General features: G+C 51.2%; 1 protein-coding gene across 1 annotated transcript in view; it reads left to right on the forward strand.

The window, feature by feature from the left end:
* Nucleotides 1–12,814, forward strand: part of Serhl2 (serine hydrolase like 2) — a 110,249-nt gene continuing 97,435 nt past the window's right edge. The window contains exons 1-3 of the mRNA XM_035438811.1: nt 1–105; nt 9,765–9,864; nt 12,128–12,313. Coding sequence (XP_035294702.1) covers nt 1–105; nt 9,765–9,864; nt 12,128–12,313 — 391 coding nt within the window. The remainder of the gene's footprint in view (nt 106–9,764; nt 9,865–12,127; nt 12,314–12,814) is intronic.

Below are 12,814 nucleotides of genomic sequence, written 5' to 3' on the forward strand. Positions count from 1 at the left end.
ATGGCCACAGAGTGGAGTGGGATGAGAGGTACCCAGGAACTAGAGGCTGCAGATCCAGATGTGGATCCTGGCTCCACCACCCAAAAGCTGTGTGACCTCAAGCAGGTAACTTTGCTTCTCTGGACTTCAATAGTTCTTTTCCAGCAGGGGAAAAGGAACAGTGCCACCCTCACAGGGCTATGGTGGGACCTCACACTTCCAATTTAAGGGACACACCCACAGCAGGAGCTCCGGGGCCTGTCCAGACCCAGGTTTTTTTTCTATTACCTCAGGTCCTTCCCTGACTGAACACTGGGGTGGGTGTCACCTCAGAGTGTCAACTGGTGGCCCAGTTTGGAGGTGTCCAGCTAGGTGTCTAATTTGTATGAGGGGCAGGCTGGAAGGGTGTTCTCTCTGCTCCTCCCTGCCTGTATTCAGTCTCCTTGGGAGAGACAGCCTATCACCGAGCCCTCCCCTTTCATGGTCTGCTGATGCTGTGACCTCTTCAACTGATGTCAGGGCTAGGTGGAGTCACCAGGGACCTCTGTGCTGAGTCCATGATGGGGAGCAATTTGCAATCAGAGTATCTGCTCCAAGAGTGTGTGCACCTTTCTGGGTGTGGTCTGCTAAACCCCATCCCTGCCATCTTCCTATGGGACACGGTTACCTCCCTTCCAGCTCTTCTGGAAACTCACAGACACATCCTTGTCCCTCCTGATCAAGCACGAGCTCCCCTCTGGAGGAGGTGCAGGAGAGATCAACCCACAGGGTCAAGACAAGCAATTTATAGAGGACAGAACCAGAGGGCACATTTCATGTCTGAACTGGGTTCAGACAGGGTCACCCTAAAACATGCAGCTTTTGATTTGGGGTTACTGTCCACTTCAGCCCCTGCTCTTTGAGTCACCCTCTTTCGGGCTATCCTTCCCGGTACTGGCTTCCCCACACAGCCTAGACTCTTAGCTGCAGTCCCCTTTCACAGATGAAGAAACCAAGGTTCAGAGATAAGATGAGGTTTGCCCAAGCAGTACAGCTATTAAGCAGGGATGAGACTGTACTCCGAGTATCTCTGTGTGGGCCCTCCACCCCGCCCACGCACACACACACACATACACACACTTGCATTCACCATTCTGCTAGTTTCTAAACTGTCTGAGCAAGCAAAACTCAAATGAAATACACTCTTTTACAGGGAACTGGAAGATTAGAGGGCATCTCCCTAAACGTGGGTTAGCAAATAGGCTGACAGGGCTAACAGCATGGAAGGGTTGAGGGAAAGCAACACTCAGAACTGACCTGGATCCTATAAGCCTTAGGGGAGCTGCTGCTGTCAGCCCAGCTCAAGGAGACCCTGGCTCTCAGAAGAGGAAGTGGCCCCATAAACCCTCTATGGAGCAGTCTTGTAAACAAAGCTAACCAAGAGTCCTAGAGATCAGACAGTGGCCCTTTAAGAAGGAGGCAGGTGGGAGGAAAAACCTTGACAAATGCCTACTGAATACAGAGGGGTGAGCACTCAAAGTTTCACCTCACCATGGCTCATCCCAACTCTGCTCCAGCTGCCTAACCTTGCCAGTGAGCTCTCCAGAATCCACCAGCCCCTCCTGAGGCTTGGCTGGCTCGCCCACTCTGCCTGCAACTCAATCCCTCCCAAGGCACTGAGAGTAGTAAGGGCCCAGGCATGCTGATCAAAGGTATCCGCCCTGACTTAGGTCGATTTTAAAGGAAAACACTTTGATTCCAAGCTCCAAAAGAAAGCCGTTCCCACGGTCTTTATGTGAGAGGCCAGGGTTTGCCCTCCGATCCATTCTGGCAGCTCTGAGAGCTGCGACTCTTTATAGGTCCCTGTAAAGAGTCCTCAGGAAGATATAGACTGTGGCTGCTGGTTTGTCCCTGAGCCCCAGCCATGTGCCTGAGTGTGAATCACAGGGCACTGCAGGGCAGCCCGCCAGTCATTCATGATGTGGGAAGCAGTCGCCAAGTAGCTGGTGCAGGCACTGGAAAGTGACCTTTGAATGGTGGGTGTCTTATGGAGTTTTTAGTGCTAATGTTCTCCAAATGCCATGCTCAGATTGCCTGTCATGTCGTTCAACACCTCTGAATCACAGTTGCATACAGATGTGGCTTGGCTACAGGCCCTTTCCACAGCTTGTCGCCATCCCATTCTCACATTTCTAGACCTCAGACCCAAGAGTGCAGGGTAGCCACATGGAGACACAAACAAAATGAGTGTTTTGTCGAAGGTTTGGTCTGGATTAAGTTCTTAAGTGTTGACTTGGGTTTCTGTAACAGTGGCCTCGCTTTGAGTCCACTTCACAGTCAAGCTGTATGGTGAGCAAGACCTAGGTCAACCGGGGCCTCGATGTCTCCCTTTTTAGCCATCTGTACCCTCAAAAGGATATTAGGATGGGTAGAGATGGCAACAGAGCAAAGGGGTGGGAGCAGGACTGTTTTTTCTGTTTGAATGGGGCATGGGTGAAATGGCTTGAGGATGCCCCCCTCCCCACCCAGGGTTCTGGGAGGGAGTCTGAATGACACAGTTGGAAAATGAAACAACAGAAGCAAAGTCTCTGGGGCTGTAGAAACCCAGGGGACAGGACCTCACCCAGCCTGAGAGGGGACAGGAGCTTCCTAGGAAAAGACCCTGGGACTGGGTCATTATTTTCTGAATTATAATTCTTCAGGTCCCGCCCCACCTCCTTGCTCCATAAAAGTGAGACCCGCTCAGCGCTCAGCGTAGAAATGCTGGAAACCACAGGGAAGGATCAAGAAGAAAGGTGGACTGTCTGCAGTTCGCCACCCTGACAGAGCAGCTGCGAACGTTTTGATGTCTTTCTTTCCCATCTCTTTACCAGGCTGAACTTTGAAGGAAGAAAGGAGTAGGAGGCAGCTAGGTGGGGGAAGGGAGGGCAGGAGAGTTTCAAGCATAAGAAAGCTCTTGGGTAAAGCTTCTAGAAGTTTCCCTACAGGGCACTGTGTTGGGGCACTGAAGAGAAAGTGGTGAGAAAAAGGGTTTGTGGCTAGGGTGAGCAGGGCATCAGGGTATGGAAGAGGTTGTGGGAGGTTGGAGGAGGGGGGGCGGTTGGCAAAAAAAAAAAAAAAAAAACAAACAAACAAACAAAAAAAAAACGAGGCATAGCCTCTGGGAGCTTTCACATTAGAAGGCAAATGTCACTGCGTTTTAGAAAGAGGACAAGAGAATACCACAGAGTTCCAGCCAGTAGACCTGAGCTACCTAAACCCTCTCCAGCACTGGTGATTCATCTGGCTTCTCCTTTCTTCCCTTCAGTGTGCTTTTTCTTTTTTTGATTTTTTTAAAAAAGGGTTTCTTTGTGGCTTTTGGAGGCTGTCCTGGAACTCGCTCTGTAGACCAGGCTGGTCTCAAACTCACAGAGATCCACCTGCCTCTGCCTCCCGAGTGCTGGGATTAAAGGTGTGCGCCACCAACACCGCGGCTTTTTCTCTTTCTTTCTTTCTTTCTTTCTTTCTTTCTTTCCTTTCTTTCTTCTTTCTTTCTTTCTTCTTCCTCTCTCTCTCTCTCTCTCTCTCTCTCTCTCTCTCTCTCTCTCTCTCTTTCTTTCTCCGTCTCTCCAGGGTTTCTCTATGTAACTGTGGCTGTGCTAGAACGTGCTGTAGACCAGGCTGGCCTTGAACTCACTCATAGAGATCCACCTGCCACTGCCTCCCAAGCGCTGGGATTAAAGGTGTTCACCACTGCCTCCCCCCTTCAGTATGCTTTTAAAACACAAGCTCAGGGTTGGAGATGTAGCTCAGTTGGCAGAGTGCTTGTCTAGCCTTCGTGAAGCCCCTAGTTCAATCCCCAGCATGGCATAAACCAGGTGTGATCGAGCATGCCTACAATCACAGAAGTTGGGCGGTAAAGGCAGGAGGATCAGAAGTCCAAAGACATCCTTGGCTATATAACAAGTTTGAGGCTGGTCTTAGCCCTGTCCTTAAAAAAATAAGTGGGGCGGTGGTGGCGCATGCCTTTGATCCCAGCACTCTGGAGGATCTCTGGGACTTCAAGGCCAGTCTGGTCTACAGAGTGTGTTCCAGGACTGGCTCCAAAGCTACAGAGAGAAACCCTGTCTCAGAAAACAAAACAAAACACAACAAACAAACAAAAAAAACCCCAAAGAACAAAACCAAAACTAGCCTCTGGGAGCTAGTTTGTTAAACTACACAAGCACCCATCCTGACTCCTCAATCTCAGTTTCCCCCCAAATCCTGCACTCAATAGCCTCCTTCCTCTCCCTCAATCTCCAACCTGGGGCCTCCTCTTTCCCCTCCCCTTATCACAGCCTTGCAAGCTGCCTATGTGAGCATCAGGAGAGCTGCCACCACTATGGTGGCTGCTATGTGACTCCCACTGTCTCTGGTCTTGACTCCTGACCTGCAGACCCTCCTCCATCTGTGGCTTCCTTTCTTCGAGGGGTTCCCTCCTACCCTACTATCTTTGATATCTGTAGCTTTTCTTAACCTTGTCCACCTCCTAGGATCCTAAGATCCTCGGCACAACCTAACCTGACCTAGATGGGCTCAGCTATGTCCTGAAAAGCGAGAAAGGGAGGAAGGGAAGGGGAGAGAGGGAGGGAGGGAGGGAGGGACCAACTGTTAGAAGTAAGACTGTGTGAACAGCCCCCTGTCTCCTGGTCCCCGGGGCTCCTTGGCATGAGAAGGTCTAAGAAGGGCACTTGATTAGTCAAAGACTACATACATTTTGAATGTATGTGGTTTGCCCTCCCTTTCTCTATCACAGAACATGTCATCCTCAGGCAAGATAGGAGTAGATGTCCAACCAGCCAACCACTTCCAAGCACCCCGCTAGACCACAACACCTAAAACAAAACCTCAAGTACAGCCACCTATCAAATAGGCAGTGAAACCAGGAGCCCCCAAGTCCCAACCAAGAGTCCCCATAGGGTGCCAGGTCAGGGTCCTTCCATCTAGGACCTGCAGGCCCTCATCTGGCCCTATGCTGATTTTACCCTTAGAGAAGACCGGCCTGGCCCAGCCTTCCAGAGGCTCTGATGGTGTGTAGTGACTCACTGTCACCTACAGGGGACCTGGGAAGACTCTAGTGAAACCCCAGACTGAGAGAGGCTCCCAGGCACAGAGGAGAAGGTGGAAGGGGAGGAAGTGCTGGCCCCAGAGAAGTCAAGTGGGCAGGGTATACAACTCATCTATCTCACCCTGGGAGGTAAGTGCCAAGCCATACCATCAACTGTGCCCATGTCTGAGGTCTCACACACCCTCAGTGAGGGTGCCAGTGGTACCAGACATGACCTCCTGTTATTGTTAGCAAGAGGTTTGTATAGGAAGCCGAGTACCTCAATGGGATGGGACGGGAGGTGGCGAGAGGTCAGGTAACTTGGCCAAGGTCTCTTGAGAACTCAAATCCAGCCTGGCTAGGCCACCCTCACCAGGCTTCCATGAGCACCATCTGCCAGCTTCAAGTTTTCCCCAGCCTCCCCAGGCTCATCTCAAGTCCCCCCCCCCTTCCTCAGCTGCCACTCCAGTGCCCAATGGCCATAATCCTACGGCTAGAGCCACCAGGAGCAGGGGAAGGGCAGATCCCATGCTCACTTTCGAGTTTCTCCAACACCTGTCAACTCCCACTCACAGAACCTGAGAGATTTTATACCTCAGCAGCCGCAGGTCAGAGAGAGAAGGAGCGCATTCAGGCCTATATCTAACCAGGATGAGCACCCATCCCAACCCCTGAGGAAAACTGAGCTGTCTGGGGCTGACGAGCTTGATTTAGCTGCTGTTGCTACTGTTTTCTGAGCATCCCCTGGGTGCTTAGCACCGTGCTGGGAGTCACAGATGTAGAGCCATGGGGCTGCATGTGGTCCCTGTTCTGTGGACATTCAATATCCAGCCACACAGGATGACAGAAGTAGCTTCAGTGGGAACATGTTCCCTGGAGCCCAATACACAGGGACACAGAGGCACACATACACACTGGGAGACCATGTATATAGTTACAGCCCTAAACAGGATGCCCCTGAAATGCCCAGCAAGAATGCAGGCACTGCAGTGTGCTCACTTAGCAGGATACTCTACAGCAGGTGTCCACACAACATGGCAGGCTTGCGGGCCATATTGGTTATGTCCCAGCTACTCTGCCATCACAGATGGTCTACGAACAAAAAGCACTTCTGTGTCCTAGGAAAACTTAGCTGTGGACATGGGAATTTGAACTTGGCATAATTTTCATGTCACAAAATATTTTTCTTTTGATTTCCCCCCCCACCCAAAACTACTTAAAAATATGAAAAGCTACTCATAACTCTCAGGCCATATCAAGGAGGCAGACCCCTGGATTTAGTCTAGGGGCCATAGCCTGCTACTCTTTGCTCAGTAGTGGAAGCATGTCACCTACTTCTTATCAACCAGATATACCTTAAAAGACATAATGTTGAATTGGAGAGACACCACGGAAGAATATACACAGTAGCATTTCAATTACATCAAGTCCAAAAGAACACAATGAGTTTTCATTCCCAGCCCTGAAACAGAACAGGCAAACTACTCTGCCACAAGTGACTTTGTGCTAAAGGATGAAACAGGTCCAGGGTTACCTACCACCCCCACATCCATAATCATTCAGAAGAAAGCAATACCTCTAAGGGGAGAAACAGTGTCTCTAGAAGAATGTTCTGGAATGTTCCGGAATGGTCTCTTCCTTGCCCGGTGTCTTAGTCACACTGCACGGGTTTTTTTTTTTGGGGGGGGGGCAGTATTTATTACTGTGCTTTTCAGTATGTGCATTGCATTTTGCAATCACAATGAAGAAGGCATCCAGGATAGGACCTATTGAGACAGCATCTGAACCTCTGCCTGACAGGCATTATAATCGGCTGGCAATGGTCTCACATCCCACTGCTCTGGGAGAGTCTCCTCTTCACTGTTTCTCTCCCCAGCTTTGTCTTCTGGCTTTCCGGCCTTCATCCATGCTGTGCCTGTGTGCCACCTTACTTGCTCTGTCCTCCTCGGGGTCCAGCCCCCAGCTAATGCCCTCTCCAGCAGGCAGCCTTTCCTGCACTCCCTGAGCCCACCTCAGCACTGCACTGCCTCTCTGCAGGCCTCTGCCTCCCAAGCTCTTTATTGGGATTAAACGAAGATGAAAGACAGAGGCCAGTGGTGACAGAGGCTGGGAGGGGCAGAAAGGGAGGCAGGAAGCCTTAGCTTGCAGAAGCAGAACAACTATTCATGTTTGGGAACAAAGAGAGTGGTGACATCTGAGGCCAGAGAGCACAGTCAGATGCACACATGAACTCCATCTGGGTCTGGTTTCCTAGGACAAGTCTCACCATCTCCACCCAACGAAGAGAGTGGGCCTGGGCCTTGCTCACTTCTGTTCCCCACAGTGTTTAGAGACCTGTGGCCCTGGAGGCTCTGTAAGCCACTTCAATTCGCTTCTTCCTCCATGGGTGTTTCATGGGTATTTGAGAGAGAAATCAGTAAAGCTTGGAGCTTGAAAACAATCAAAGAGAAAAGGGACTGAGTGTCAAAGACACTGAGGCCCAGAAACAAGCAGATCACCCCAGGTCACACAGCAGTCAAAAGAAACATTTGAATCCCAGCATTTGAAAAACTGAGGCAGGAGGATGGATGGAGAGTTTGAGGCCAGCCGGGTATACATTGATTCCTGGCAAGCCTGTGCTATATAACAAGTTCAGGCTACACATTGAAATCGTGGACCAAAAAGGAAAGGATGGCTAGCAAGATGGCTTAGTGGGTAAAGGCACTTGTGGTGTGATCTTGGTGCCCTGAGTTCAATCCCCAGAACCCATGTAAAAGTGGAAGGAGAGAAATGACTCCACAATGTTGTCCTTTCGTCTACATATAAACACCATGAAACACTTGAACCTCACACCTCCACAGTGATGATGATGATGATGAGAGGGAGGAAGAAGGAAGGAAGGAGAAAGGGGGAGGAGGAAGAGAAGAACTCTTAAAAATATCAGGTATGGTGATTCAGCAAGCCTGTAATTCTAGCACTCATAAGGAAGCTGAGACAGGAGGATTGCCATGAGTTGGAGGCTGTTTAGGAAGTTCTGTTTCATAAACCAGAGAGAGAGAGAGAGAGAGAGAGAGAGAGAGAGAGAGAGAGAGAGCGCTTGCATTGCAAACATGTATGGGGATCTCTTAAAGCCTGTGATAGGAGTGTGGGGGAAGAACAGGAGATGGGAGAGACGGAGCGGGACTAAAAGAAGGGTTATGTGTCCCTGTAATCAGCTCTGGAAAGCCAGGGAGCAGGCTTTCCCTTCTCATGCAAGAGCAGGAAGAACTTTCTGTGGCAGAGGATTTGTTGCAATACAGGAGCAAAAAATCTGTTTCTGTTTTTGTGTGTAGCTCGCCCTCTTTCAAAACAGCTTCCTGCAGCTGTGGTAGCTTGGCCAGCAGAGTCTCCTTTAACTCAGTCCTTGGCCTTTGAGAGGAGAACCACACGGAGAAAAGATGGGAACTTGGGGGGACAGTAAGTTAAAATGACTAAGTGGGACTTCTTTGTTTTCTTTTTTTAAGGTGGAGAATGAGGGTTGTTGAGGCAGGGTCTTACTCTGTGGCCCAAGCTAGTCTGGACCTAATAGCAATTCTCCTGTCTCAGACTGTCAAATCCTGGGATTACAGGCAAAGGTCTCAACATTCCATTTAAGCGTAAATTCGAACACACAGTCAGCAACAGGTACAGTCAATCTTTTGGCTGTCTTGACATAGGTCTGGGGTGAGCAGTGTGACACAACATTAAAGGAGACAGGCCACAGGGTTTATACCCCAGCCTGCCCTAGAGGCTGTGTGAGGTGGCTCCTACCTCCCCATTGTAAATTTTCCCCTGAAGAATGTTCTTTGCAAAGAAAGGTAACAGGACCAGCATAGCCCACCAGGCTGGCAGGGTTCTGGCTGGGCCGAGGCTGAGTGTGAGTCTGACCCTAGCTTATAGCCTGACCTTTATTCTACTGCCTGACTTCAGACATGTTGACAGATCTCCATAGGTTTGTCTCCATGTCAGTGCAATGATGCTGAGGACATTCAGTGTTGGGTCTATGTGAAGGTTCAATAAACGCTAATTCCTGCTTATCAGAATAATTGTGCTATAAATAGAAAGGGGGATATGACACAATCAGGGCAGAAGCAACTCCTAGTCACCTCCTCAAAGTCAAAGTGGGAAAATGCTTGCAGCACAAGTATAAGGACCTGAGTTCGAATCCCTGGAATCCACACAAAGTATAGTAACATGTGTGTGTATAATCAATCCTATTGTTCCTGCCACAAGACAGGTTGGTCTGGACAGAATCCTTAGAAGCTTTCAGGCCAGCCATAGCATATTCAGCAATGACAAACAAAAAGAAATTCTGTCTCAAGCAAGGTGGAAGGCAAGGATAGACACCTTAGGTTGTCCTCTGACCTCTGCACACTTACCTTGGCACATATGCACTCTTACAAAATAAATAAATAGAAGTCAAACTGAGAAGGAAGAGCTCACAGCCTCCACAGTGGAGTGGCCATGGGTCAGTCATGGGCCAGCTGCCAGCCAGGCCAGGGCAAGGACACACAGTACCTGACAAAGCTTCCCCAGCACTGCCACGAAGTGGTGCTAGCTACTAGGGAAGGACACGCTCAGAAGTACACTGGCCTGGACAAACTCTCCCCTACCCCACAGCCTGCTCTGAATCCAGACCTCCCAGATTCCAAGGGAGCCTGGAACCAGGAAAAGGCAACAGTGTTGGCCCTGGGGAGACTCACACTGGTCATAAAATCCTTGGCCTCTGGCTGTGTTTCAGAAAGAGAGAAGTGTGGCCCTCTCCAGTGGCCTTAACAGCAACTGTGTCCCGGGCAAGCGCCAAGCTCTGCCTGGCTACTGTCCTACCTATGTCCTCTATGGTTAACTAACCACCAACAATAACGCCCAGGGCAGCTTTGCGCCCTGGCAGATTCAGCATGATGGCTCTACCACAGCGCCCATGTAAGAGCTTTTTCTTCCACAGACCCTCTCCTGACCTCAAAGCCCAGCACCCACCCTCCTGTTTAAGGACCCAAGCTGTGCTGTCAGGGAAGCTGTTAACACTGCAGTGAAGGCGCAGCCCTGTCCCCCACCTTCAAATGCCACCTTGGCGAGGCATTAGCTAAACTTCTCCCGAGTCCCCAACGGCTTCCTCTGTGAAGTCTACGATGTTCAAATGCAACCGGCAAGTCCCCGGAGATAGGTCCGGAGAATTAGCTGCCGCCACTGCGCTTGATGAAAGTCACTCTGATGTACACGAACAAGAGGCATGGGGAGGAGACAGACTTGCCTGCTAGCTGCAGGGTCCAGGGCGCCAGCAGCAAACGGAGGAACCACAGAGCTGTGAGCCAGCTGGGAGGGTGCAGGTACCCCACCCGGGCCCCACACCACAGGCGCCAGCTCTCCATCTGACGACGCCACCTTGAGCCGGACACTTGATCAAAGTCTTTCCTTCCTCTTTAGTTGACTGGAGGCTGTGGCCCCTGCCACCAGCCTCAGTTCCCTTTTGTGTTCCCGTAAGTTCCTCCTCTGGATGACTTTCTGCTTCCTCAAGCTGTTCTTCATAACCCTGACTTCCCTCAGGGAGCAGCCTTAGTGTGTATGTGTGTGTGTGTGTGTGGGGCGGGGGACTCCAACTTGTCCAAGCCACACAGTAGGAAAAGAGTTAGGGGTGGGAGCCTAGCCCTTCCCAGGCCAACTGCTGTCAGCTTCTGTCCTTCTTGGTCCCTTGCAGTGCACAACCCTTTCCAGGAAACTAGCCTTGGGCTAGTGCCTTACACTTCTAAAAACTTGAAAATGACCATAGTCCCACGTGCTCAGATGTCTCCTTGGCAATGCTCCTGTAGCCCCTTGATACGATGTCCTGAAGAGTGGGGTTTTGGGGGGTGTGGGGGAAGGAGTGGCTGGAGCATAGGGCAGGGGAAGGCTCAGTGTATGAGGGGCAGACTGCAAGGCAGAAGAGCCTGAGCCACTTGTCCCAGCCTCAGAGAGAACTTAACCCCTCCAGGGGTGAGAAGGCACTGGTCAAACAAGGGCTGTTAAGGCCCTTTGGAGAAACACCTCTTGATTCTCCTTAACTGCCCCCACCCCTTGAGTTCACCCCATGCCCCCCAAATGAGACACAAGCACTGTTTTCCCATCGGCTCTGTCTCACTGCCCCACCTTACTGGAGGTGCCAGTACTGGAGGGACAGTGACGGCCTACTGCTAGGCCCCAATCCTCAGCAGACTCTAGTGAGAACTCTTGGTTTTTTGAGACAGGGTTTCTCTGTGTATCCTTGACTGTCCTGGAATTCACTCTGTAGACCAAGCTGGCCTCGAACCCATAAAGACCCATCAGTCTCTGCCTCCCAGGTGCTGGGATTAAAGGCGAGTGCCACCAATGCCTGGCTTGAGCCAGACAGATTTATACCTGAATTTTCTTTGCCATTTCTGCTGCCACGGTGGAGGCTGGGCACATGGCTTGGGTCCCACGATGTCACCGTAAGGCTTGTATTGACGCTTTGCCTGAATCCCCTCCCTTTGGCCTCTGCACAGTAACAGTAAAGCTGTGGGGTGTTCAGGAGCTGGAGCCCCAAGGCTGGAGTGTAGAGGCAAGCTGCCATAGGCCACCCACCCACTGAGGAAGACATATGAGCAGGAGAAGATACATCGCGAAGGGGGCGGGCTGGGACCCAGGAGGTATTGGCTGTTGATCCATCAAGGTGATACATGATCACTGGTGTCACAGCGAAGCATGGATAATCTGCTTCATGCCGCTCCCCAGCTCCTGCGGGGAACAGGTTGTCTAAGCACTTTGGTGCCATGGTGATAGACGTCACGTTAATGCCTCGGTTCACAGAGGGAGCATTTTAAAGGCTTCGGTCTGTGCCTCTTTGAGTTTCCTCATGACTTGGCACCTGGAGGTGCCTGAGTGCCAGGCTGAGGAAAGCACAGAGCCCTGCTTCTTCAACACTAATGCTGCCCCCATGCCTGCCCAGATGCTAGCTCGCTGCCCCTGCCTGCCTGTGCTTGGCACTGCTCATCATCCCAGGCAGAAAACATTGGTCCCTCCCAGCATACCTGTGCCTACATTGCAGGCAGCAGGAGCTCATGGGACCCTGCTGCACACCCAGTGAGCCATTCACTCTCCTGTTTCCTGCAGGTCTTCAGCTTTACAGACTTCATGCCCTGGTAAGGAAGTTGCTCAGAGGCCAAAGTGTTGCCCGGGCTCTGGGTGGGGCTGATGCGACCACGCCTACACCACCACCGCTATGCAGCACAGCTGTGCGGGCAAAGATGGAAGCTAAGGTGCCGGATCATTATGGGACCTCTGAGCTCCCGGAAGGAGGTAGGGACAGGCCTGGGGAAAAGAGCCCCTCTGGCCCAGGTGACAATGTGAAGGATATTAAACCACAGACATTCAGAAACCTAATGGTTGCCATAACTTTGCAGCTCCCTGTCACCCCGAGCTATAAGTGGTAGCTCAGCTGGGCTCCATTCCATTCCTTGGTTTTTCCTGGCCTGCACCCTGGGCAGGAGCTGTGGATAAGCAGAACCAAGGTCCCAAAGATATTGAGGAGGAAGACAGGAAAGAATTGAGGCCTCACAGCTCTGGGCTGTGCCTTTGAGCTTGACTTTGGAGATGATGCCACTGGGGACAGACAGCACCTCTTGGCCATGGCTTGAGTCTCACTATGCATCCACCCATTTACCCCACTATCCACCCTTTACACGTCACTGGGCACATCCTCTACCCAAAGCACTGGCCTTCCAGACACAGAAGGGTAAGAGCTCAGCTTTGAGGATTATGTCCACAGGGAACAGCAGTAACCCCAATCAATTCGGTTTG

Source organism: Cricetulus griseus, chromosome 2 (genome assembly GCF_003668045.3).
Source record: "Cricetulus griseus strain 17A/GY chromosome 2, alternate assembly CriGri-PICRH-1.0, whole genome shotgun sequence".
Classification (NCBI taxonomy): Eukaryota; Metazoa; Chordata; class Mammalia; order Rodentia; family Cricetidae; genus Cricetulus; species Cricetulus griseus.